Source organism: Hylobates moloch, unplaced genomic scaffold (genome assembly GCF_009828535.3).
Source record: "Hylobates moloch isolate HMO894 unplaced genomic scaffold, HMol_V3 SCAFFOLD_4, whole genome shotgun sequence".
Classification (NCBI taxonomy): Eukaryota; Metazoa; Chordata; class Mammalia; order Primates; family Hylobatidae; genus Hylobates; species Hylobates moloch.
This window is the reverse complement of record NW_026652279.1, coordinates 64056577-64083791: the sequence shown is the minus strand read 5'-3', so window position 1 is coordinate 64083791 and position 27215 is coordinate 64056577. Positions and strand designations below refer to the sequence as shown.

Genomic DNA, 27215 nt, shown 5'->3' with positions numbered 1-27215 from the left:
CATACCTGAAAATAAGAAGTGTCATCTATGACAAAACCACAGTCAACACCATAGTGAATGGGCAAAAGCTGGATGCATTTCCCTTGACAACTGGAACAAGACAAGGATGCCTACTCTAACCATGCCTATCCAAAATAGTACTAGAAGTAGTAGCTAGAGTAATCAGGCAAGAGAAAGAAATAAAAGGCATTCAAATAAAAAGAGAGGAAGAAAAACTATCTTCACAGATGATATGATTTTATAGCCAGAAAACCCCATAATCTTTGCCCAAAAGTTCCTAGATCTGATTAAAAATTTCAACAAGTTTCAGTATACAAAATCAACGTGCAAAAATTGGTAGCATTTCTATACATGAACATTGTCCAAGATGAGAGTCAAATCAAGAATAAATTCCATTCACAATAGCCACTAAAAGAATAAAATACCTAAGAATACATCTAACCAGGGAGGTGAAAGATCTCTACAATGATAAATATAAAACACTGCTCAAAAAAATCACAGACAACACATACAAATGGAAAAACTATTCATGTACATGGATAGAAAGAATTCTTATTAAAATTGCCATACTACCCAAAGCAATCTACATATTCAATGCTATTCCTATCTACCTATGACATTTTTTACAGAATTAGAAAAAACCTTTCTAAATTAATATGGAACCAAAAAAGAGACCAAATAGCCATAGCTATTCTAATACTAAGAAAAAAGAACAAAGCTGGAGGCATCACATTACCTGACTTCAAACTATACTACAAGGCTACAATAACCAAAACAGCATTGTACAGAAACAGATACCTAGACTAATGCAACAGGTTAGAGAACCCAGAAATAAAGCCTCACACCTATGGCCATCTGATCTTCTACAAAGTCAACAAAAGCAAGTGATGGGGAAAGGACTCGCTATTCAATCAATGATGCAGAAATAACTGGTTAGTCATATGCAGAAGAGTGAAACTGGCCCTCTTCTGTATTAGTCTTTTCTCAGGCTGCTAATGAACACATACTTGAGACTGGGTAATTTATAAAGGAAAGAGGTTTAATGGACTCACAGTCCCACGTGGCTGGTGAGGCCTCACAATAATGGTGGAAGGCGAATGAGGAGCAAAGTTATGTCTTACGTGGCAGCAGTCAAGAGCAAGTTTGTGCTTAGGAACTCCCATTTATAAAACCATCAGATCTCCTGAGACTTATTCAGTACCATGAGAATAGTATGGGGAAACTGTCCCCATGATTAAATTATCTCCATCTAGCCCCATCTTTGACACATGGGGATTATTACATGTTAAGGTGAGATTTTGGTGGGGACACAGCCGAGCCATATCTTTTCACCCCTGGCCATTCCCAAATCTCATATCCTCACATATCAAAACTAATCATGCCGTCCCTACAGTCCCCCAAATCTTAACTCATTTTACCATTAACTCAAAGGATAACGATCACAGTCCAAAGTCTCAGCTGAGACAAAGCAAGTCCCTTCCACCTGTGAGCATGAAAAATCAAAAGCAAATTAATGGCCATGCTTGGTTGTGACACCTGTAATCCCAGCATTTTGGAAGGCCAAGGTGGGCAGATTACCTGAGGTCAGGAGATCAAGACCAGCCTGGCCAACATGGTGTAACCCCATCTCTACTAAAAATACAAAAAAATTAGCCAGGCATCGTGGTGGGCACCTGTAATCCCAGCTACTTGGGAGGCTGAGGCAGGAGAATCACTTGAACCCAGGAGGCAGAGGTTGCAGTGAGCTGAGACCACGCCATTGCACTCCAGCTTGGGCAACAAGAATGAAACTCCGTCTCAAAAAAAAAAAAAGCAAGTTAGTTACTTCCTAGATACAATGGGAGTACAGGTGTTGGGTAAATACACCTGTTCCAAATGGGAGAAATTGGACAAAATGAAGAGGCTACAGGCCAATGCAAGTCCAAAATCGAATGAGGCAGTAATTAAATCTTAAAGCTCCCAAAGAATCTCCTTTGACTCCATGTCTCATATCCAGGTTATACCAATGCAAGAGGTGGGCTCCCATGGCCTTAGGCAGCCCTACCCCTGTGGCTTTGCAGGGTACAGCCCCCTCCTGGCTGCTATCACAGGCTGGCATTGAGTGTGTGTGACTTTTCCAGGTGCATGATGCAAGCTGTCCGTGGATCTGCCATTCGGGTCTGGAGGACAGTGGCCCTCTTCTCACAGCTCCACTAGGCAGTGCCCCAGTGGGGACTCTGTGTGGGGGCTCCAACCCCACATTTCCCTTCCACATTGCCCTAGCAGAGGTTCTTCATGAAGGCTTCATCCCTACAGCACAGCTCTGCCTGGACATCCAGGTGTTTCCATATATCCTCTGAAATATAGGCAGAGGCTCCCAAACCTCTGTGCACCTGCAGGCTCAACACTATGTGAAAGCTTCCAAGGTTTGGGGCTTGCACCCCCACAAAGCCACAACCCAAGCTTGTACATTGGTTCCTTTTAGCCACGGCTGGAGTGGCTGGGATGCAGGGCACCAACTCCCTAGGCTGCGCACAGCAGATGGGCCCTGGGCCCAGCCATGAAAACGTTCTTTTCTCCTAGGCTTCTGGGCCTGTGATGAGAGGGACTGCCGGGAAGGTCTCTGACATGGCCTGTAGACATTTTCCCCATTGTCTTGGTGATTAACATTGGGCTGTTCATTACTTATGCAAATTTCTGCAGGAGGCTTGACTTTCTTCCCAGAAAATTGTTTTTTCTTTTCTATTGCATTGTCAGGCTGCAAATTTTCCAAACTGTTATGCTCTGCTTCCTCTTGAACACTTTACTGCTTAGAAATTTCTTCTACCAGATACTCTAAATCATCTCTCTCAAGTTCAGAGCTCCACAGATCTCTAGGGCAGGGGCAAAATGCCTCCAGTTTCTTTGTATAGCAAGAGTGACTTTTACGCCAGTTTCCAAGAAGTTCCTCATCTCCATCTAAGACCACTTCAGCCTGGACTTTATGGTCCATATCACCATACATTTTGATCAAAGCCATTCAACAAACCTCTAGGAAGTTCCAAACTTTCTCAAATCTTCCTGTCTTCTGAGCCCTCAAACTTTCCAACCTCTCCCTGTTACCCAGTTCCAAAGTTGCTTCCACATTTTCGAGTATCTTTACACCATCACCCCACTACCCCATACCAATTTACTATATTAGTCTGTTCACATGCTGCTAATAAAGACATAGCCAAGACTGGGTAACTTATGAAGGAAACTTATTAACTCACAGTTCCATATAGCTGGGGAGGCCTCACAATCATGGTGGAAGGCAAAGGAGAACCAAATGTATGTCTTACACAGCAGCAGGCAAGAGCAAGCATGTGCAGGGGAACTCCCATTTATGTAACCATCAAATCTCATGAGACTAATTCACTACCACAAGAACAGTATGGGGGAAACCACCCCCATAATTCAATTATCACCACCTGGCCCTGTCATTGGCATGTGGGGACTATTACCATTCAAGGTGAGATTTGGGTGGGGGCACAGCCAAACCATGTCACCTTCTTTATACCATATACAAAAATAAACTCAAAATGAATTAAATACTTAAATATAAAACCAAAAACTATAACATTCCTGGAAGAAAACCTAGGAAATACCATTCTGGACATCCACCCTGGCAAAGATTTTATGAGGAAGCCTCCAATAGCAATTGCAACAAAAACATTGTCAAGTGGAACATAATTAAACTAAAGAGCTCCTGCCAAGCAAAAGAAATTATCAACAGAGTAACTAGACAACCTACAGAATGGGAGAATGTATTTGCAAACTGTGCATCCAACAAAGGTCTAATGTCTAGAATCTATAAGGAACTTACACAAATTAACAGGCAAAAAGCAACCTCATTAAAAAATGAGCAAAGGACATGAACAGATACTTCTTAAAAGAAGACATACACATGGCCAAAATTATATAAAATAACATCACTAATCTTTGGGAGAAATGCAAATCAAAGCCACAATGCCATACCATCTCACACCAGTCAGAATGGTTATTATTAAAAAGACAAAAAATAACAGATACTGACGAGGTTACAGAAAAAGAAACACTTATGCACTGTTGGTGGGAGTGTAATTAAATTAGTTACACCTGTGGAAAGCAGTGTGGCCATTCCTCAAAGAGCTAAAAACTACCGTTTGACCCAGCAATTCCATTATTGGGTATATACCCAAAGGAATATAAATAATTCTATTATAAAGATGCATGCTTATGTTCACTGCAGAACCATTCACAATAGCAAAGTCTTAGAATCAATCTAAATGACCATTAATGGTAGAGTCAGTAAAAAATTATCATACACATACACCATGCAATACCATGCAGCCATAAAAAAGAATGAGATCATGTCCTTTCCAGGAACATGGTTGCAACTGGAGGCCATCATCCTTCGCAAACTAATGCAGGAACAGAAAACAAAATATTGCATGTTCTCACTTATAAGTGGGAGCTAAATGATGAGAACACATGGACACGTAGAGGAATAACAGACACTGGGGCCTACTGGAGGGTGGAGAGTGGGAGGAGGAAGAGGGCCAGGAAAAGTGACTAATGGGTACTAGGCTTCATACTTCAGTGATTAAATAATCTGTACAACGAACCCCATGACACAGGTTTACCTGTGTAACAGAACTCACATGTATCCTTAAACTTAAAGTAAAATTTAAAAAAAAATAAGAAAATGTGGTACATATACACCATGGAATATGATGCAGCCATAAAAAATAACAAAACCATGTCCTTTGCAGCAACAGGGATGGAACTCAAGGGCATTATCCTAAGCCAATTAACACAGGAGGAGAAAACCAAATGCTGCACGTTCTCACTTATAAGTGGTAGTTAAATGTTGAGTATGCATGACACAAGGAAGGGAACAATAGACACTGGGGCCTACTTGAGGGTTGAGGGTGGGGAGGGTGCTATCTATGGGGTACTATGCTTATTACCTGGGTGATAAAACAGTCTATATCCCAAATCCCTGCAACACATAATTTAACTATGTAACAAACCTGCACATGTATTTCCTGAACCTAAAATAAAAGTTGGAAAGAAAAAAAAATATATGAATAGTGTATATTAGTGAAAGGAATGAACAGTTGCTATTGCCCCAAAATGGTAAGCTTTAGAAATATAATTTAGTCCCAGAAGACTACATATAAAAATATTTGTAGAAACCTCAAAAACATACGAAACTAAACAATATATTATTTATGGACCTTTAAAGATGTGATAACTCTTATTTTTATAAGTAAGGAAATGATAAAATTCATGATAGTAAATATCTCTTTGAAAGAGGGAGGAGACTGGATAGGGAAGGAACACAGAAATACAAGTTAAGGAAACTATTAAATTACTATATTAAAGTACAATATTGCTTATGATATTTCAGAATTTATATCACTTTTGTATGTTTTAAACTAATATTTCACGAAGCTTATATCATGGATCTAGTCTCACTAGATGTTTTACCACTATAGCTACATGGTCAAATTGATATGGAAAATGTAGAATATATTTTTATTTCTAGAGTTTCACAGATCACATGGGCATATTAAATGCTCGGAGAAAGCCTAAACTAAGCAACCTACATATTTTATTTAACTGGGTGTTTTCCAAATACATTTTCTCTCAGTGGTGACGAGGAGAGTGTTCTCCCTTTAAGAGAGAGAACGGGCTACAAGGAGGGTCTCCAGCTACCACAGCTTCAAGGATTCACCTGAAGGTTCACCTGAAAGCCCTCATCCTGCCTGAGATCCGGGTACTAGAACCAGACCTTTCTTGCTGAATACAGAATTGCTCAAAAGAGCAGTCTCCTCTTGGGACTCCTAAACGCCTGGCCAAGACTTTCTCAGGCTTGCAGTGCCATCAGAGTCATTTTCTACCCAATCCTCCTTCTTTAACTCTCTTCTCACAGGCATCGGGCCTGTATTATGGTCTGAAAGAGCTTTCTTGCCTCCTCGCGATTCCTCACCCCTTTGACTTGCACAGGTGTTTCTTTCCATTAATACCTTCTCTTTCAACATCATTTTAGAGTCTGCTCCCGAGAAAACTCAAACTTACACAAGCCATGATTTTTTTTCCATAACAACACATAATTCTTTTTAATAGTGTTCCAAGGAAACCCTATGGGAAATGATTTAAGCCAAACCTTTTCTGAGTTTCCAAACTTGATTGCTGGCAAGTGAGGAAATTATAGAAACATAAATGTGGGTTTTAGTTCATCCATACTTTTATAGTAGGAAAATATTTTTAAATTATGCATGTATCTTTTTTTCCTTTGAATCCTTTATTCCTTTCCTTCAGAATGAGGGTTATGGAAAATTAATCCCCAGTGGCAGAGTGAGTCCCTTAAATTTCTTTCACCAAATAATCTTACCATTCCGATGTGTGTTGTTGTTTATTTCACTGAAGTATGAATTCGAAGCAAGTACTCTAAGGAAGAAAAAATATAACAGTAAATATATTTTGTTCTTTTTTAAATATCACATAGTTTTATTTCTTATCTGTTCTTAATTGGTTTTTATAAGGACCTCAGCCATGAGCCTAGAGATAGAATAGATGTTTCTTTTCCCCTATAGCATATTCAAAAGTTTAAATGAAGTTTATTCAGAGTCCTTAGTTTTACCAATTATTTTTTCCTTTCTCGGATGTACAAATCTTTAATACACTAAATGCAGCTTCTATAATTTTAAACAAATCCATTCTTCAAACCAAACCAAAGACAGAATAACTTTTATAAAACAGGAGACACTTTAGAGGTATAGTTAGTAGGTACTTGTAATTTTCATGTGTTTGCAGACTCTGCAATGTTGGTGTCAATATATTTTTAATTTCTTCCTGTTTGATAAGTGTACACCATACAGATGCTGCTGTGGATGCAGTATTGGCCCCAGTCAGTCTTTCTACCATGAGAATCTCCTCTAGGCACTGTGGCCCTCCCTGGGCTTACTAAGCCAGACAAACTTCCACAGTGAATGTGATGTTTGCTGAACAACATGGAAATTGGATATAAAACCTTTATTTCTTTTTTAAATTAATTTTTAAATATCATATAGTTTTATTTCTAAATGAAATTAAAGAATGAATAACATTCATATTCAAACCGATGAAAAAATTGGCACAGTAGGTATATTACATTGGGCATTGCTAAATATTCTATGCCTCATGAATAACTTATACCCAGAAACATTTTTGACACCCTCATTCTTTGTAAATTTCAAAGAATATTTAAAGTGATTTAATGAATATGGCAACTATGGAAGAAAATAGATTCAACAAACTAATAAAATGAAAGTTTCTGATTTTAAATTAAATACCTAGAAGTGATTTTAGGGGACTAAAATCACTAATAATTTTTCCAAGGTGAGCAACTAAAATTTCAAAAAATATAAAATGTCTTAAAGTATCATGTATTCACACAATGGTCTTCTTAGATGACAGATATCTCTGCTAGGTACTATAGATTTTTATTGGAATAAGCCTCAAATCCTGGAACCTGAAAAAATACCCTACATTGGAATTCATTTTCAAGTACTTATGACTAGAATGTATTTAGCTTCAAAACTATAATTTGATTTTCATTCAAAATAGTTAAATAATTCTTTTGGATGGGCATTTGCAAATCAAGAAGACTAAATTCATTACTTTAATGAGATAAACTTTAAATGAACCACTTTTTATAAAGCATTCATATTGGGTAATTTTTGTAATGCATTTGTCTTAATGCTTTCAAAATGTCCTTTCTCAGAACTCTTGTAAGGGAGGCTGAGTTAACAACCTATTATTATGTACTCCTTACTGAGCTGTTAATAGCTTTACAGTCTCTCAAAGAATACACCTGCTGCTCATAAAAACATTTATGTTGCTACAGAATTTGGCTGTGTTTTAATATCATGTATTTGCAGTGACCTTGCAGAATCCGTACTGATTCCATATTTTTAGGGAAAAAACAATAATAAAGAACATTGTCCATTTATTTTAGCATATTAATGGAAAATTATAAAATAATTTGATTAATGTATGAGTTCTAATATTTGAAAAGTTGGTTTTCAATAATGCTTTTAAATTTCTTGGTAATTTTTTACACTATTTGAGATTGTTTCTATTTTCATTTTTGAAAGTTTGTTATCTCAATTTATATATGTTGAAAAAGGTTTATTTTCACATATGTGTATATTTTAATTAGAAACTGATGGCTTAAATTCTATTAGAAATATCAACATTTCCACAGAATAATTGAAAAAAGTAAAAATTGAAATTAATGTAGACCTTTCAAAAACTTTAAGTCAGAAAAATAAGTCTATAATGAGAAAATGTAAAATTTTAGTTAAGGCAGTATTCTAAAGTTTTTCATGGTTGAATACAGTATAAATTAATTGTTTTTGGCTAAGTTTCAGTTGGCAAAGGCAAATTGTTCCCCGAACCTGTGTTTGATCCTTCCATTTCACACAAGGACATTTAAAGAAGGCAATCAATGCAATAATTATTTCCATATATCCCTTGATTCTTGTGATTTTACGGATAAACCACAGCAGGTGGATGAAATCTTTCCATCCTATCTAATTTAGTAATGCCTGAATATATGTAGCTATTACAACTCCTGTTATATTCAACTCCTTGGTAATTTTCCTCCTATTTATTGAATTATGCATCATAGCATTTTTCTTTCTCATGTTTAACAAGTTTATACTTTTAAAAGACCACCAGATAGTTCTTTTTGTATTTTAAAAAGACCACCAGATGGACTTAATTCAATTGTTGGTTAGCACAGGAATGAATGGTTTTATTGCTGTCCACCTTCAACATGGCAAACAGATAGAGGTACCTGCCAGATATATAGTCCTTTTAAGCTCCTAAAACATGCAATAATCAATGATTATTCCAAATCACTATTTTTTACTCTTAAATGTCAAAATGGTTTCATTGTACCTATGAGGGCTACATTAACAACTAATCAACTGGTCTCATCTACAGAAACAGGCAACTGACTTAAGACTCATGTTACTAGCTGTATAAAGATACCTCAACACATAGATGTTATTCCCACATAGAGATCTCAACTGCCCACTTAATTACCTAAAGTGCCAGACCCCTGGGAATTTTGCTGACTTATCCTACTAATTTTCTTGACATGGAATTAAAAGGTGCTGTTGTTCTGGGAGATGAATTTACTAAATAACAAATGCAGTTCCATCCACTAACTCAAGGTATAGTTTATTATTAAAATATTACTTCTTACTCAAAGTGACAAATGTTTCCAGTAACAACACAAATATCTATTTAATTACGTTCACAACAGCATTGATAATCATTCTAACATTTAATGAGGATGGCCCAGCTTAGAAATCACTTCACATGCATTAACATTCGACCCATTACAATATTGTGAGGTGGATAAAACTGAGGTTTTATGTTACTTTTTAACAAAGCATGCTGTGACTCAGTAATAAGATGAAGGGCTTATGTTCACCTGTCTTGTAAGTCACAGAAAGAAGCACTGTTTCTTCAAATTCCAATCCAGTGCTTTTATTAATAAAGTATATTACTCTGTTCTCATACTGCTATGAAGATACTACCTGAGACTGGGTAATTTATAAAGGAATGAGGTTTAATTGACTCACAGTTCCACATGGCTTGGGAGGCCTCAGGAAACTTACAATCATGGTGTAAGGCAAAGAAGAAGCAAGGACCTTCTTCCCATGGTGGGAAGAGAGAGAAGAGCCAGGAGCGAAGGGGTAAGAGGCCCTTATAAAACCACCGTATGTCGTGAGAACACACTCACTATCACCAGAACAGCATGTGGGAAACCACCCCCATGACCCAATCACCTCCCACTGGGTTTCTTCCTTGACATGTGGGGATTATACGGATTACAACTTGGAGATGAGATTTGGGTGGGGCCACAGAGCCAAACCACATAATAAAGTCATTCAGTTTGTAATATAGAGGATCCTGTTGGAAGCTATAAAAGAATTAGAAATCTCAGTTTAAAGCACTGTGAAGCTCATAGTCTTTTCATCTACAGCATAGATATCCTCCTAAACTCAGTATGGTGGTAAAAACTGAAATGGAAATGCAAATAAGGAAAACTGGTTTGGCCTGTTCTCTACAGTTTGCCTGTTCTCTATAGTTTGCCTTCATAGATGAGCACAGATATGTAAGTTAATTGTTGTGATAAAAGAAATAACAGTTTCATTCTTCCTAATGAGCTTCTTACCTTACATAGTAAAAAGAGAAGTGAATATGTGTCTTGAGGTCATTAGTGTTGTTTGATGAAGACTCAAAATCTCATGAAATACTAACAAAATATAATCTTTTTAAACCTTATTTTTTTTGGACATAGGCAAATCTCATTTTAATTGCAAAAGACTTCATTTACAGCACAGTCAATAATGAACCAACAGGAGAGTTGCTGACTTTGGAACATATGAATATATAAAAATCCCTTGCAATTCAGGTAGTCGAGATAATAAGGGCATACAAGGAAAGCAATCCTCATTTTTCTGAAAAGTTTTACATTTTAAAAGGTGACTAGGCATACTTGGAAGTTCAAAGCAGTAGGATGTACCTTGCAGGGAAAGAAGGAGGAAAACCCTTTTCCATGTTGTTAGACAAATATATATCAAATATATCCCAATTCCATTTGTCAAAGTCAGTTGGATGACCTCCTTGAACCAGGCTAGGGCAGAACACTTAGTAAAAGTGGGCCCTGGGTGGGAATGCTAATCCAGGAGAAGAAGAGCACCAGATCCCCTGCAGTACCAAACACATCCGTTCCACCCTCTAACTCAGAAGAGGCACGTCGCCCCATGTCCCTCGACACGGGATACATGAGAACAGTCATCAGATAGTTACTACCCCCATGGCTTGATGCTTTCTAATGGTGTTAATGCAGGCCATGGAGAAAATCCTTTACCACCAAACACCTTAAATTTTTGTGTTAAACTAAGTACTTTGATTTTCAGAGGTTCTTATACTATGATTAGAATTATGACGTATTTCCGTATATAGAATCCATATTATTATTTCTTACATCTGTACTTCTCAATATATTACCCAAACAGAAAATATAAAATCTAACATAGGTAATATGTAAATTAGTTAGTGCCATTTAGCTGTATTGCAATACCTCACATTGGAAGCTGCATTATGTAATAAGTAACAGCATAGAATTTAGAACTAGACTTCCTAGGTTCAAATCCAAGCCCTACCAGTAATTTATTGAGTGATCTTGTCATCTGTAAGACTTAATTCATATAGTAGCTTTGAGAATTTTCTTGGTTTTGAGAGTTCTTCATGCCTACAACATAGTAAGCAGTATGAAAGTGTTCACATTAAAAAAAAGAAGTTAACTGCAGTATGTCCTGTTTATACTTTCAATTGATTTATTTGGACTAATTTGACATGTCATTTCAGGCTAAAAAGTCATACATCCTTCCAAAGAACCAGATAATTGTAGTGTTTATTTTGATTAAGTTTTGTGTGTGAAGGCAAAATAACATCAGCCAATCTAGTGACAAAAAAATAGGATCAGTGAACTGTTCCATATTAGAATTGAGGACTGTGAAATGCAGATTAATGTTTAATCTTGTTCCAGGTATCTATTATTGCATAATTTTTAAGCCAAAATGTAGTAGCTTAAAAATTATAGTTCATAAATGTTGTATCTAATGAATCTATTAATCAGGTATTCAAACAGGACAGACCAGAGGCAGCTCATCTCTGCTTCACAATCTGGACCTCAACTGGGATGGTAAAACAATGGCTGGTGGCTGGAACACCTGCAGAATGGCTAGGCATCATCTCATCATACTCTTTCTCTCTCTCTCACCTCTCTTTCTTGCCCTCCTTCCCACCCTCCCTACCCCTTATCCTTGCCATCTCCGTCTTTCTAAGGCTCCTCCTCCACATGATTATCTTGGGCTTCCACATAGCGTGGCAGTCTCAGACCATCCACACATCTTAGATTGCCATACAGAGCTCCAAGACAAAAGTTTAAACTGCCAATTTTCTTTGAGGCTGGGCCAGGAACTGGCAGCTCATCACTTCTACCCTACTTGATTGGTCAAAGCAGTCACAGACTAGATCAGATTCAAGGAAAGGGAGCACAGATTTGACTTTTCAATGAGAAGAATGTAATAGAATTTACAACCATCTTTATTTTACCATACTGCTTGATTTTAGGCCTTCATAATGTTACATTATTTGCTTTGCTTTTCATTTGTAATAATTTAAAAATATATGTTTTCAGTACTGGGTCAAAACAAATTTATTAATTTTGAATATGCATGACATCCTAAAAACTTGAAGTCTACTTAGTAGTTGTATTTGTATCTGGAAATATTATAGGGTAAAAAATAGTTAATTCATAAAAGCAAATCAAAAGAGAGAAAAAATAAACAACAAACTTGTGGAAAGAAAACTTCCACAAATGAGTTTTTTCAGTTATTTGAATCTGGACTATACATTGAGTTGAGCCAGTGTATTTACAGCAATCAATATGTACAGATGAAATTATCCAACTTTGAAAATGAGATTTCTGCCTGACCAAGGAAATAGCATCCATTACTCACCCCCAGACCCCTAAATACATACTCCATGAATATTTAACATGGGCAACATGTGTGACCTCTGCAGAACAGGGCTCTTCACTGCCGTGGAGTTATCTTTTATTCTAAATTTAACTTGTGGCTTCATCATAGGTATTTTTCTTTCTTTCCAGTTTGATTTTAAAACCAGCTTAGGTTTATGAGTAGATACATTTGTTCACTCTTTGATAACAATGCAGATTAACATAATGTTTCTTTAAAATGACCTTGCTTTGCCTTGAATTACTCTACTCACATTTAAAACTATCTGCAGATATTTTCACATTCAAATGTTTAATTTTAAACACCTTATTAGAACTACAAAAACCTTTTGTGTGTGAAGGTGTGGGCTTCAGGAAGCTGTCAATTATTACAATGTATTTATTAGTATCATCTTACTTATAGTCGCTCAGTGATGAGATATTTAGTTCCCAGTTATAGTATCTTGACAAGCCTATATTTTATGTTATTTTATTATAAATATTGAGGCATACATTTGATATCTTCTGAGGAAATTCAAAATCAGTGATGAAGTTAGATCATTATTTGAAAATACTGGGTTATTTAGAGCATAATAGGATAGTTTTCAAGTCAAGACTATATTACTTACTTATAAAGAAGGTTAAAATCTTTATTTTGGGGAGGAGAAACTGGATTTCTTGAATCCTTTGTAGCTTTGTAAATCAATATTAACAGATATCTGCTTTAGTTTTTGAACAAAACAAATATATCGGCATCAGATCACAAGGCTCACAAACAAATATAAAAAAAAATTAAAGTTTCACCACGGTGACAAAATACATCTAAATGGGAAAAAATTAAAAATAAATAATTAGAAATTGTTTTTTCCCCTGTTCTAAATGAGGGTAAGAAATTCTCATGCTTATATATTTAAATGAATTTCTGCTGCATTTTCAATGCAAGAGGCAGCTCTTATATTACTGTTTTGTAGCTGATTTGGACAAATGTGTGATTTTACATATATTCACAAATGATACTGTTTTTCAGTGAAGACATTCTTGCAAAATAATTTTTCATGTTTTACAGGCAATTTCACTCTAGTGAAAATTTATCCTTCTTAGCTTTCTTATTTACTTTAATTGTGTTGGAAACTCTAGCAACCAAAAGACAGTTTTGGATGCCAGTCAACCAGCATTTGCTCTCTGGTAATTTTGTCTTCAAAGACTTTTTATCTGCTACCTTTTATTACTCTTAATCTATCCTATAATCCAACTAGCACTACTGTAAAAAAAAAAATCCAATGGACTATAGTTCTTAGATAAATTTTATTGTGTATAATTAAGAGATACAACAAGTATGTTCAACCCGTGGCCCACATGTGGCCCAGGACAGCTTTGAATGCAGCCCAATATAAATTTGAAAACTTTCTTAAACATTATGAGATTTTTTTTTTTTTTGCGATTTTTCTTTTTTTAGCTCATCAGCTATCATTAGTGTTGGTGTATTTTTTTATGCGGCCCAAGACAATTCTTCTTCACCCAACGTGGCCAGGGAAGCCAAAAGATTGGGCACCCCTGGTATACAACGTGATGTTATGGAATACGCATGATTTTAGAAAGTTACTATAGTGAAGCAAATTAAAATATCCATCATCTAGATTTTTCTTTTTGAAACATATATTATTTCCCCCACTTTTGTTGTTTTTCAATCCGCATCCCAAAATTAGATATAATTAATCAAAGGACCATGCACGTGTTGCCTTTCTAGTTTTCTGCCACTCCATTCTGCCATGTCATTATAATGATTTCACTTTGGAAATGTTCAGTTTGACATTTAGAATAGCATTTATATTTGAATAAATCAACATATGTGTATTAATGTTTCCAAAGATACTTAGCGTGTTATTTTCTCTCAGTGGCATTTGTTGCTAAGTTATGCTAACTTTTATCATCAAAGTTGTTTTTATCTAGCATTTATGTGGCTGTTTTAATACTTGACCTAAACTACTGACATCAGCAGGAATTTGTAAACTCTTCTAAAAATGCTTAAACTAAATGTAGTACTCAATTTTTTGGTTGTTATTTTTGTTTTTGTAGAAATGGAGTCTCACTATATTGCCAAGGCTGGTCTCAAACTCCTGGCCTCAAGTGATTCTTCCGACTCTACCTCCCAAGGTGCTGGGATTACAGGTGTGAGCCACCACACCCAGCCTCAAATTTTCTTATAATGAATATATTTTTTCCTCTTCATTTTCCCCCTTTCAAGTCATTTTATCTATCCTCAGTACTCCAATAAATATGTATTCTTTAAATGTTTTGCTCTCTGCTATTTATATTTCTGAGTTTTTGCTATCTGTATATTGTTATTACCAAATTTGTACATGATTTTAAAATTCTGGTAGATGATCTAAAACTTTAAGAATGAATGACAAATTTAAAGTTGTTGTTTGACGATGATATACTTTTAACAAATACTATTAAGAAATGTTGGAATGAAGGCACTTTCTTCAGGGCCAAGTATCAAACTTTAAACTCTTAAATTTTAGTTGAACATCATCGTAAATATTTATAGTGGTAAAGCACAGAAGAAAAATCTGTATCTCATCTATCTACAGGTAGGCTACATGAAGACAGACGGGAAAGTTAAAACTGAATAAATATCAAGAATATGTATTAAAAGATATTTCAGCACAAATCTTAGTTTCTGTATAGCATACTGTTTTGTAAAATATTTTTGGCAAGTAAAATCTTGGACATTCTCCACAATGTTCTTAAGAAAAGCATGCTATACTGACATAATATTATTACATTTAGGTTGTAGAAGCACTATATGCTAGCAAAAGTAATTTTTCTCATCTCCCATTTGAATTGTCATTAATTTATTCCAACAAATTTTAAATTGCTCTAATAATATTTAAGAATCTAAAAGCTAAACTTATGGAGCAATTAATTCATTTTTTAATTCAGTCAATTGGACAATATATCATGACAGCCTACAATATGCTAGGCATACTGTATTAAGCAGTTGGAATATAAAGGTTAAAAAGTAAGTAAACACAACATTTTTAAAGACTTGTCACAGCATCTGCAAGATGACCTTAAGGCACAAGCCTATCATTGCCCTGGAATAAATGCACCACCTAGTGATAGTTACTCTTAAAAGAAAGAAACAATGCTACATTACACACCTGCTGGATCCTGTAAAACAGTTTTACATATTATTTTGGTTTATCTTACAACAAGCTTGACCCTTTGATATAGGTATAACCTTTCCAATTTTCATAGATGAACTGACCACAACTAGGACTCTATTGGTCTCATTCTAGCACCAGTATTTTCAAAATATCACACTTTAATAATTAGGCCATTTTCTCTAATAGTAAATATCACCACTATTTCAAGCAGTTCGTTATCTATATATGTTATCTATTTTATTAAAATCAATTATGAATGTTTAATTCCAGATCAATATTCCTCTATCATCAGTGTACTTCTGTGCCTTCTCCTACTACTGTTCAATATTTAATGTTCAGGAATGCATTAAATATTCATTTTAGGTGAAACAAGGTACACATTGGTAGAAATATATGAAAATAGTCATGAATGCATTTCAAAGTGATTTGGGGTTATCTGTAATTTTGTATTACTGGGAATAATCAAGAGTTGATTGTAGTAAATTATAGTAGTAGAATACTTAATGATACATCTCCAGAAATGCATTCAAAAAGTAGTTGTGTACATGGAATAACTACTTCTACATTTTTCTTACTTATACATATTTTGCAATTTTGCCACAACAGTGGCTAATTTTTACCTAAGAAAAACATTTTAGAGCACCCTACCTACTAGCTTAAACCACCAAGGAACTTCTTAACCCTTTCTACTCACCCTCCATCATTAGAAATTTCTTCTTGTGCATTTTAATGAATGCGAGAAAAGAAAACAACTCTCTCAGTTGCCAACAACAGAACCCAGCTGCCACTACTATTTAATGTTGTCACAATGCAGAATCCAAGGCAGAGTGGAACTTCCCAGCCTCAGAAAGGCAGAAACCAGGAAAGCTAAGATTATTCAACTTTAGTGACGTTTCTTCGTCATGAGTTCAGTGAAGTTTCTCATCATGGGTTCAATTACTTAGGAAAAGAATTCTATAGTTATTCTAGCTTGTTCTTGTTTCTGGGACAATCGGCCAGCCCCATCTTACGTTACTGGTAGATTATAGTTAGATCTTGTTATAGAAGAATCAGTGTGAGCTGAAAGCTATCCTAATGTGTGTCCCTATGTCAAAGCAGCAATTTTAGTAGTTCAGTTCCCAGTGATATGTGACCAGAGCTGCAGTAGGTACACCTTATGTTAAATGGTTTAGCGATTCCTTTGTGGATATCAATCAATTGACATTACTAAATACTGACTATGCATCCAGCACTCCTTTGTTTCATTTTGTTTTGTTTTGTTTTTTGAGGGAAACGTAAACTACGTTTTTCAGGAAATTGCAGCCCACTTGAGGATATATATGGATGCACATTCAGTAAGTAGAGGAGGGTACCAAATGGTATAAAATTAAGTGCTAAATGCTGGTTAGAATCAAATAATTTAAAGAGTATTTTATTTAAGATGTCTAATTTCCTTACTGTGTAATACCTTTAAAATATTCAAGTGCCAGTCTTTTACTTCCTTGGACAATTTTAATCTGTTGGAAATATAAGGCAAAATTGAGAAATATATAGTCATACTAGAAGATTATAAAACACCTTACAGACACTCTCTAATGAAGAATTTTCTAAAGAGTTTGGTTTACTCTATTGATATAGCATATTGCTCCTAAAATTCCAAAATTTTACTAGTTATTTTTAAGCACTTAAAAGCATTCATACATACTGATCTTATATCAGGGCAAAAAAATTTCAACAAATTTTCTGTAGCAGAAATAATTATTTGCAAACCATTAACAAAATCAGAGAAATAAAAAACGCCACATCTCCAATCTATTTATTAAAAAAATTTAATGTTATATTAAATAATATATTAAAGCATAATAGACAAATTATGAACTATTTAAAATGAAAGACATTAAGATCCTCACATATCTAAAACTAAGAAATGTGACCAATGCAGGAAAATAAAGTAATTAGAAGGAAAGAGCAAGTGTAAAACCAAAAATTAATGAAATACAATCACTAATATTTCATTTGAAAATCAAAAGCCAGTGTTTTTAAAAGATTGATGAAATAAACAAGCTTGCCTAAAAATAATAGGAAATGTTATTTACATATGGAAGAGATTTTTAATAAGATAAGACTAGATGTAAATATATATCAATAAATATAAAAGAAATATAATAATTTTCTGGTAATTATCAAAGCTGAATAAGAAGATCTGAATATAGCATAAAATAATTTTAAATGGTAGTCAAGTGTCTACTACCAACACGATCCATTTCAATTAAGTTTTCAAAGAACAGATAATTCCCATGTTGTGTCAGTTATTCCAGAACATTAATAAATGGAAAGTTTCACAATCCATTCTTTAAATATAGTATAACCCAAATATCATGAGATTGAAAAAAGAAAACTGTAAGCTGAGATAACTTGTAAGTATACGCTTAAAAATTTTAGCCTGAAATATTATCATATTGAATTCAAAATTACAATAAAAATTCTAATATATTATGAACAAGTGCTAACAGGAAGGATTTATCTTAGGCATGCAAAGATAGTTCTGCGTAAGTATATACTTTATTGAGGAGAAAAACATAAAATTCACTTTGCAACAGATAAATTGTTTTATAACATCCATAATTCATTTCACATTTTAAAAACAAAACACAGACAAAACTACAATGGAAGAAGGAAACGTCCTTAAGTAGACATCTGCCAAAAATGTAAGTCAGACATAATTATATTTAACCATAACACAATTAGAAGCTGTTTGATTAAAGAAGAAAAGCTTCTGCTTTTACTGTTACTTTGCAATATTATGCTAAAGCATTGCAATAAGACAAAAAAAAACATAAGAAATTTTTTTGGTTTGCACAGTAAAATATTATAGATGAAGTTATATAGGTCTTACATACTTTTTATGATATATTTAGGTATTATAAGGTTTCTGTTACTATAGCGACTAAAATATTTAAAATGTAATTGTAACTGGTCATTGCTAGTATACAGGAAAACCACTGATAATTGTATGTTGACTATGTAACTGACTTCTCTTGATTAGTTCTAAAATTTTTTTAAGTTAATTCTCTTGGAGTTTCTAAGTAAACATTTCTAACTAGTAGAGAGAAAATGATGATTTATTTCATTCAAACTTTAGGAGAGACATTTTCTACATATATTAAAAAACTGTTATTTTTAAGTTTTGTAAGATAATTAAGTTATGCTTTACAAAGAATATTTTACAAAGAACATATACTTTATGATTTGGCTAGAGTAGAATAAGATTTTCTCCAACTAGCTTTAAAAAGGGAGTAGATTAAAACTTCAGATGAATCAAGGCAACTTAGAAACAAGAATAGAAATGGATGACTTTTTATTACTGTGAGCTCTTTTATCATTATTTCTATCTTACAGAAGTGGTATAACTCAGTTCCTGGGTTCACACACAACTCATTCTGGTACTCTATTTTGTAAATCTTGAACTGGAGTGCACTCAGAGTTGATAACTATTCAGGAATTGATTTATTCTAATTAAATGCTAAAAGAGACTGAAGAGGGCTGGGCATGGTGGTTCACGCTGTAATCACAGCACTTTGGGAGGCCAAGGCGGGTGGATCACTTGAGGTCAGGAGTTCAAGACCAGCCTGGCCAACATGGCGGAACCCCGTTTCTACTAAAAATACAAAAATTAGCCAAGTGTGGTGGCACGTGCCTGTAGTCACAGCTACTTGGGAGGCTGAGGCAGAAGAATCACTTGAACCCCAGAGGTTCAGATCGCATCACTGCACTCCAGCCTGGGTGACAGAATGAGACTCTGCCTCAAAAAGAGAGAAAGAGAGAGACTGAAGAACAAACCAGAATATTCACGTATTAAATATACAGAAGTCTGCCCTTTCCAAGGACAAATATATTTATGTTTGCCCCTACAGAGCTTGAGAATCCACATTAGTAATCAGAAGATTGCAACATCAAAGTAGAGATATGAAAAATATTAAGGACTCTTTCAGCCAGAATATGATGACTATGTGTACCCAGTTGGAACTCACTTTTAAAAGGGCCAGCAAAATAAAGTCCATGGGGTTCAGTGCCTATTTCCTTTGGAAAGTAATTGTTAAATGCTGACCAAATCTAGTATTCAAACTTTTCTTTTCCCAGAGCCATGTGAAATATCTTCCCTTCATTCAAGTAAAAGACTTTCAGCTTTGCTAATGCCATAGTTTAGGCAATAAGATTTTTTGATAGCCTTTCTAACTTTAGGTTTCTAGGCCCTGCAATTCTTGATTTATCCAGGCAAACTATCTTTCTGCAGATAATAAATCAGGTTTTAAACGTGGTTTTAATTTGTTTATTTTTGTTTATTTTGAGAGGATTATCCTGGAAACATCTCCACAGTTTGATGAATGTGAGTGTGTATATTTGTGAGTGTGACAGAGGCGCAGGGTGAGGAAGTCAAACAGAAATGGAGAGAGAGAAAGGATGTAAATGACTTAGATGACTTCTAGCAGAACCATTAATATCCATTTTTTATATTATTTTGTTTCTCAAACAATCTGTAGCTTCAGTCCTCTAGCCAGTAGAACAAGAGCTTTACCACTGTCTTAATTAAGATATCACAAAAAAAAAAAAAAGATTTGGATAGTAGAGTACTGCATATTAATAGCACTTGCACCTATTCCTGATATTTTCAAATGGGTATGACTTAAAGCCAAGAAGTTATCTTTATACATCAAAACTTCTAAAAGAATCTCCTGAACTTTATTAAACAAATTCTATTCCCAGGCTTGAACAAGAATACTGTATATTCCATGCAAGACTGGGTGATTTATTTGCCTCCTATACTATGTAATATCTGCCTATATGACATAAAATCAATAGAAAATAAAAATAAAGGCAGCCTGCATGGATTTGTTAACCTTAATAGAAAGTAATTTTATCTTTGAAACGTGTATTTAAACATTTGGTGTTGAGAATTTTTTCTTCCAACTGAGGAACTAGTTGTTCATATAAACATAGTCTAATGATTAGCCAACAAATCATTACTATGTGGTCCATAAGCTGTGTTAGTTACTTCTAGTGTATAGATAGTTAAGAACATAAAGTGTGGAAAAAACTACTTTGGCTCAGTCTAATCCATAGACATATATACTCTGGACATATTTGCTTAAATGGGGTGTAGTGGAAAAAGCACAATTTGGATGGAAGCCACTGACAAGTTGTGTGACTTACTTTGCTAATTTATTTCTCTTTCTGGACTAGTTTTATTATAGATAAATGGAAATAAACATATCACCAGTTCATATTTCACAAGACTATTATGAGGATTAGATTTTAAATGTGTATGAAAACACCTTGTAAATTGTAAAGCGCTACATAAATCATTGTTATGATTGTTGTTATATCTTTAGATATATATATGTCTAGAGAATAACTTAAAATATAATTCTTATCCTATATTTACTCCAATTAGAATTAAAAATAAAACAAAGAGGTGACACCTTTTAGAAATCCCATTAGGCCCAAAGACTTTAGGAGAAAGCAAACCAGCTAAAAGATGACCACTATGCTGGCCTATTGAATCTATTCCCATAAATGGAAATGGTAAACCCAACAGAGGGAGATGGGGAGTGATGACAATGATTCATAGCAGAAGGGAAAACACCTGCATTTCTGACATTAAAAAAATATTGAATTGAATTGCTAGGTAGAACATTGGTGATTACATAAGCTACACCTAACAAAGTGCTCTAGACCCTTATACATACCATGAGATGTAGAATGAATGAGTCTTCTAGAGAAGTAAATCAAAACCTAAAAGGCAATTTGCCAGGGTACATAACAGAAGCAGAATCAAGATAATGTCCAAGACAGGAGAACTCTAACCTAGAATTCTTTCCATGCTGTCTTCTATTAATACAGGCCCTGTTATCTCTGACTGTAGAAAGATATAGCCATAGGGTCTGAACACCTGAGCCTATTTGTTTTCACCACGTTATAGTTTTCAGATTGAATGCTAACAGGTTCCAGACTCTAGCAAGAGGATCCCTGTTAGTTACCATGAAAAGTTGACACCTATAGAGATAAAGCTAAGTCCAGTATTTCAGGTAAACGAAAGGTTCAGTGTAACAGTATGATTCCCAGAAAAGCCTTGATTCTCAGCATCTTGGAAGGAGCAGTACCTAAATGTAAGTGCCAGCGTCTTCCCATAGGAAGAGAACCATAGGTAAAAGTCAACATCTCTAGAGAACAGTATATGCCTGCCCTGTTTGACAGTGCTCTATGTTCACACTATTTGGTTCCAAACTATTTTTTTTTAATTTGGATACAAATATGTCAAACAGGAATTGTATGTATGTTTTATTTTAGAAAATTATACAAATAAAAATGTGTTAAAGTTCATTGCTTCTTGCCGGGCACGGTGGCTCATGCTTGTAATCCCAGCACTTTGGGAGGCCGAGGCAGGCGGATCACGAAGTCAGGAGATCGAGACCACGGTGAAACCACGTCTCTACTAAAAATACAAAAAATTAGCCGGGCGTGGTGGCAGGTGCCTGTAGTCCCAGCTACTCGGAGAGGCTGAGGCAGGAGAATGGCGTGAACCCGGGAGGCGGAGCTTGCAGTGAGCCGAGATTGCGCCACTGCACTCCAGCCTGGGCGACAGAGCGAGACTCCGTCTCAAAAAAAAAAAAAAAGATCATTGCTTCTCAATGATTTTTTCTCACAATTGGTGCTATTTTCTGTGCCCATCCGAGGAGAAGTCATGCAACAAGCTGATTCACTTTCAGCCAGCAAGCATTAGTGCACAAGATGGCCAGTGCTCTCAGCCAATGAGCATCCACTGCACTATTCACGGTTTAGTGTGCTTTGCAACCCATGCAACTATGCCTTTGGAGGTTCACTTTATGCCGTTTATTTAGTCCCTGATACCATGTCTTAATCCACAAAAATGTGCAAGTAATAGTTTTTGGTCTGCCACAAAGAATTTTTTAAATCATATTTTTAGATATTAACAAGTACTTAGAACTAATTAATAATACATTGTATGAAAACTTATGAAGTATAACTATGGCAGTACTTAGCATGAAATTTGTAAGCTCAAATTATATATTTGAAAGAGTGTGCTGATAATGAGTTAAGCATGAAGCATAAGAAGTTAGAAGACAACATATCTAACAGAAAGTATAAAGAAGAAAGAAAATTTATAGTAGGAACAGATATCAAATGTAATAGATTAAAAAAAAACAGTAGAGGGGAAAAAGCCAAAAATGTGTTCAAACCTCTGGAAAGCTTGATCATGAAAAAAAGAAATTATAAAAATAAATAATATTAAGAATGAGAAGAGGAATTTTATCACAGATTCAGAAAAGATGGAAAACAGAACTTTATGAACAATGGAACGTGTTCCCTAGCTAAGTTGAAGATTTACGTGTCATATAGCTAGCAATGCCATCATGGTACAAACTCCAGAAAAGCATGCCAACATACCCTATCTAAACATATTCAAAATTCAACCTGCCAGGATGAAGAAAACATCTCAATGGCTCTGTGGCAAAGCCTGGTCGCTACCTGGTGACAGCACCTTTGAATTGGAGTTGATGCGTCAGCAGAAAGGCAACTGGCCAAAATTCTGTGACGATAGTGTCCTACCTATGCATATCATAGATAAAAACTTGGTTTCCCAAGAGCTTAAAAACACCAGGAGGAGAGAGGTCTGCTGTGTACTGTGAAGAATTCTTGTGACTGCTTCTTCCTGTACCCTCTTCCTCATCATGTCAGCAAGCTGTAAGATGTAAGACAAGGCAGCAGCACTCACCGGTGGTGAGTGATTCGGGCTGAAGAACCCCTTAAGTACATTTCCTACTGTTTGATTTTTATTCCAAGGATTTAGCTACAGGTACACTTTTGTAGGTAACAACAAAAATGCTAAAAGCTGCCTGCAAAAGGTGTCCTTTATTCCCTATAACTTTACTGAATAGGAAATTACTATTTAGCTATGTTTTGGGGAAGCAACAAGAATAAGATGTGTAATTATCTTGGAGCCATTCTAAGAGTGAACTTTTGAACCATATCGTCTCTCTTTTGGGATGAGACTAAATGCTTTTTTTCATTTCTTTAAAGTTCTTATCTCAGTCATCATTTCACATTGTGGAACAGCACTCAAAATGCACAATAACTCTTATGTTGTAGAAATTCTGTGAAAAGTAGCATATTCTCCTCTTGTATATGAGATTGAAAAATCCAAATGTTCTAGAAATTCCTCCCAGAAACAATATCTTTTTTTCTAATAGTCCACAAGTATTTTTTCTCCACAATATGTGTTTTAAGCCACCTAATTATAAAGGCCTTGCTATGAGCAAGCTCCTACATTTAATCCCTAACAGCTCACTGTCACCATCGATGATTTATAGACTTTATTTCCTTGTATTTTATGCTAGGCTGATAAATATTTATTTACTTTCTAATCTTAAAATCACCTAGAGATAAATATAAGTTGCAGTTTTTTGGTTTTGTCTTTTTTTTATTTAAAATGTTGCTGTTCTTAATTCAACTTTTTTCTTTGTACTTTATGTTTAATAAGCAGTTTTATTATTTGGGGTATAAATGGCAAATTGAATTCTTTAACTAGACACAGAATAACCAAATAGCATATAAAGTTCTGACAAGGAAGGTCATAAAGTTTAAAAATGATCCTTAAGATAAGACTTTTTTCTGAAAAGTAGCTTAAGAGAGATGATTTTCATAGTTCTAAACCTTAAAGCATCACCAGCAAATACATGAAGTTTGACATATTATCCATATGTGTACATTTTCATAACTTGTCTTGTTAGTTGGGAAGGTCTCCTAAATGACAGTGGTCTTCAGGCAAACACTAAATGAAACTTTGATGGGAATATTATAGACAGAATTTAAGCATCAAATGAGTGATTCAACTAGTGACCTTGAAAGTCATTTTTCATCTCTGAAAATCTCTAGGTTTATTATGAGGATGGTGGAAATTAACTTGAGGGCCTGTTGACCTAGCTTGACCTATGACTTTTGTTTACACAAATGCATTTTTTTCCAGATACCCTATTAAAATATCATTGTAAAGTTACTGAATAATAACACCATACAAAAACAGTGTAGGTTTAATTTGTCCCCACCACCAGCATATTGTGGACAATCTCTTACATGGACAGGTAGAAGGAACTGTCCTGTTCTGAGATAGTGGGCAAGAGAGACCATGTAACAAACCCTGACTGTCTAGATCATCCAGAATGCCCTGGCAAGTTCACTTCCATTTAGTGAAGTGAGATAATTTGGCAATTCATGCAAGAGACTGAGAACCAAGCCTCAAGCCCTGCCTCTGATTCTGCAGGTACGGTAAGTCTTTTATGCCTTTCTGTGTCTCCAAGTGCTTCTTCATGGGCAGATTATTTTTAAATCTACTTCACAGTCACTATGTAACTAGTATATGTTTAAAAATAAACTATAATATTTAGGGGAGGAGTCAATTCTCCCTTACAGGAAAAAATCCATCATTTTATTTCCTAAATTTGACTCAACTTCAGGTTTTACTATTGGGGAAACACTGAATTACAGCACAAAGTAATCGACTTCAGGATAAAAGATTTCAAACTTTAAAAAACAATTAATTTATTTCTCCTTTCACCCACAGGTCTACCCACGGATAGCGCCGGCATTTTGGCACTACCTGCGGGTAGAAGTGAGTAGCTGGTACTTGAATTCTCCCACCTTTGCTCCTTGCACTCTGCTGGTGTGGTCTGATCTGACGTGCCCATTTTGCTCAAGATGCAGCCGCCATTCTGTGTAAACATATTCTCACACCACCACCATTTCTTAGAGTTGGGTCAGGAATCTAAATCACCAAAAATAGAAGTGCAGTTTATATAAGACTAATCATCTTTCTTAATAACTTTCCAAATAGGACCATATCATATGCATTGTTATGATAAACAGCTAAATGCCAAATTATGGAAAACCATGCTAACACTATTTTGTAATCAATACTTTTGGTATTCAGAGCATAATTCCTCAGTTAAACTTTGGAATGTTTCTAGGAAAAAGTAGAATAACTGTGCTTCATTTCCTTTCTCCTTTTTTTCTGTCCCCCAGGAACATGAGCAGCTGACCTACTCTTCCACAAGGTCCAAGGCCCCCAGTGTCATCATCACAGGTCTCAAGCCAGCCACCAAGTATGTATTTCACATCCGAGTGAGAACTGCAACAGGATACAGTGGCTACAGTCAGAAATTTGAATTTGAAACAGGAGATGAAAGTAAGTTTCACACAAGGATATAATATAAGATGTGAATTTAGTATCATTCCAATTTGACCTGGTATTTTAAAACCAGGTGTCCCAAGTTTTTAATAGCTTGTTTAAATGAGATTTTGTTCATGTAAATACCCATACAGTCATTTCAGTTAATATTTGGTGCTATCATTAAATGCTTTCATGAAATGCCTTACTCTACCACAAAAGTAATGTGGCCAAAATGTGGCCCTTTATGCTATTACTCAGTGTCTCTGTGGATGCCTAATAGTTCACCAGTCCTGGCACCATGATATGATCCTAATGAAAACTTGGGAGAGAATAAAGCCATGAACGAATGGTTTTAGCAGTTCAGAATTGTGCAGCTTTCGCCTTTTCTCAGGTCAATATAAACAGTGGTCAGGAGGTGAACACCACTGACATGCACATTATAAGTTTAAATACAGATCCATGGCTTCATCAGAAACCCACATTAATTCCGGGGCCTCAACATGCTGAAAACCAAAATGGGAGATGAAGGGAGTGAGATATTCCAATGTTATGTAACATCAACTTTGAGGTCTTTTATTCATTCTAAACCCAGCTTTACCAATGAATTCTTTTTGGCCTTCAGAAATCCATCTTACTGCTCTCTTTGTGAGAACAGTAGGGATTGCTTTTGCCAGACATCTTTATGAAAAAGTGTCCAAATATATAAGAAAAATCTGTTTCCATCATTGTTAAAATACTGTATTAATATAATAATTCAATAAAAGTAAATTTATTATAGTAATTCCTTATGGATAACAATAATAATAGCTAGCATTTATTGAGACCCCAAAAATGCCTAAAATGACATGAAATATTTTACATGGAATTGTTCATTCAAACCTTTCAACATCCAGTGAAACAAGTATTATTTTTGTAATTTTACCTATAAGAAAATAGAAACCTAAAGGAATTGAACAATTTGCCCAAATTTAAGCAACTAGTAAGAAGCTAAGCTAAAATTTGAAATAGAAGCGTGTTTTATTCAAAGGCCTATGCTGTTAGCTACTCCACCATCCTACTAAATCTTATCATTTGTATTATTATGAAGTGTTTTCTGTAAGACCATAAAATAGGTCATAGTTTTTCAGTTTATCACTCCCTCAAAATGAAGCTACTTGGGTTTCAGATTCTATGACAGAAGGAATATTTTGTTGTTTTTACACTAATGAACAGTATTCACATGTAAGAACTTCTTTGTTACAATTAT

At 35.1% G+C, this 27215-nt stretch overlaps 1 protein-coding gene across 3 annotated transcripts in view; it reads left to right on the top strand.

Annotated features, from left to right (window-relative positions):
* EPHA6 (EPH receptor A6) overlaps window positions 1–27215 on the top strand; it is a 960796-nt gene that overhangs the window by 631510 nt on the left and 302071 nt on the right. For 2 of the 3 annotated variants that reach the window (XM_032150356.2, XM_058437624.1), the window contains 2 exons: window positions 25364–25411; window positions 25822–25984. In XM_032150356.2, coding sequence (XP_032006247.1) covers window positions 25364–25411; window positions 25822–25984 — 211 coding nt within the window. The remainder of the gene's footprint in view (window positions 1–25363; window positions 25412–25821; window positions 25985–27215) is intronic. The other variant, XM_032150357.2, reaches the window with a different exon arrangement.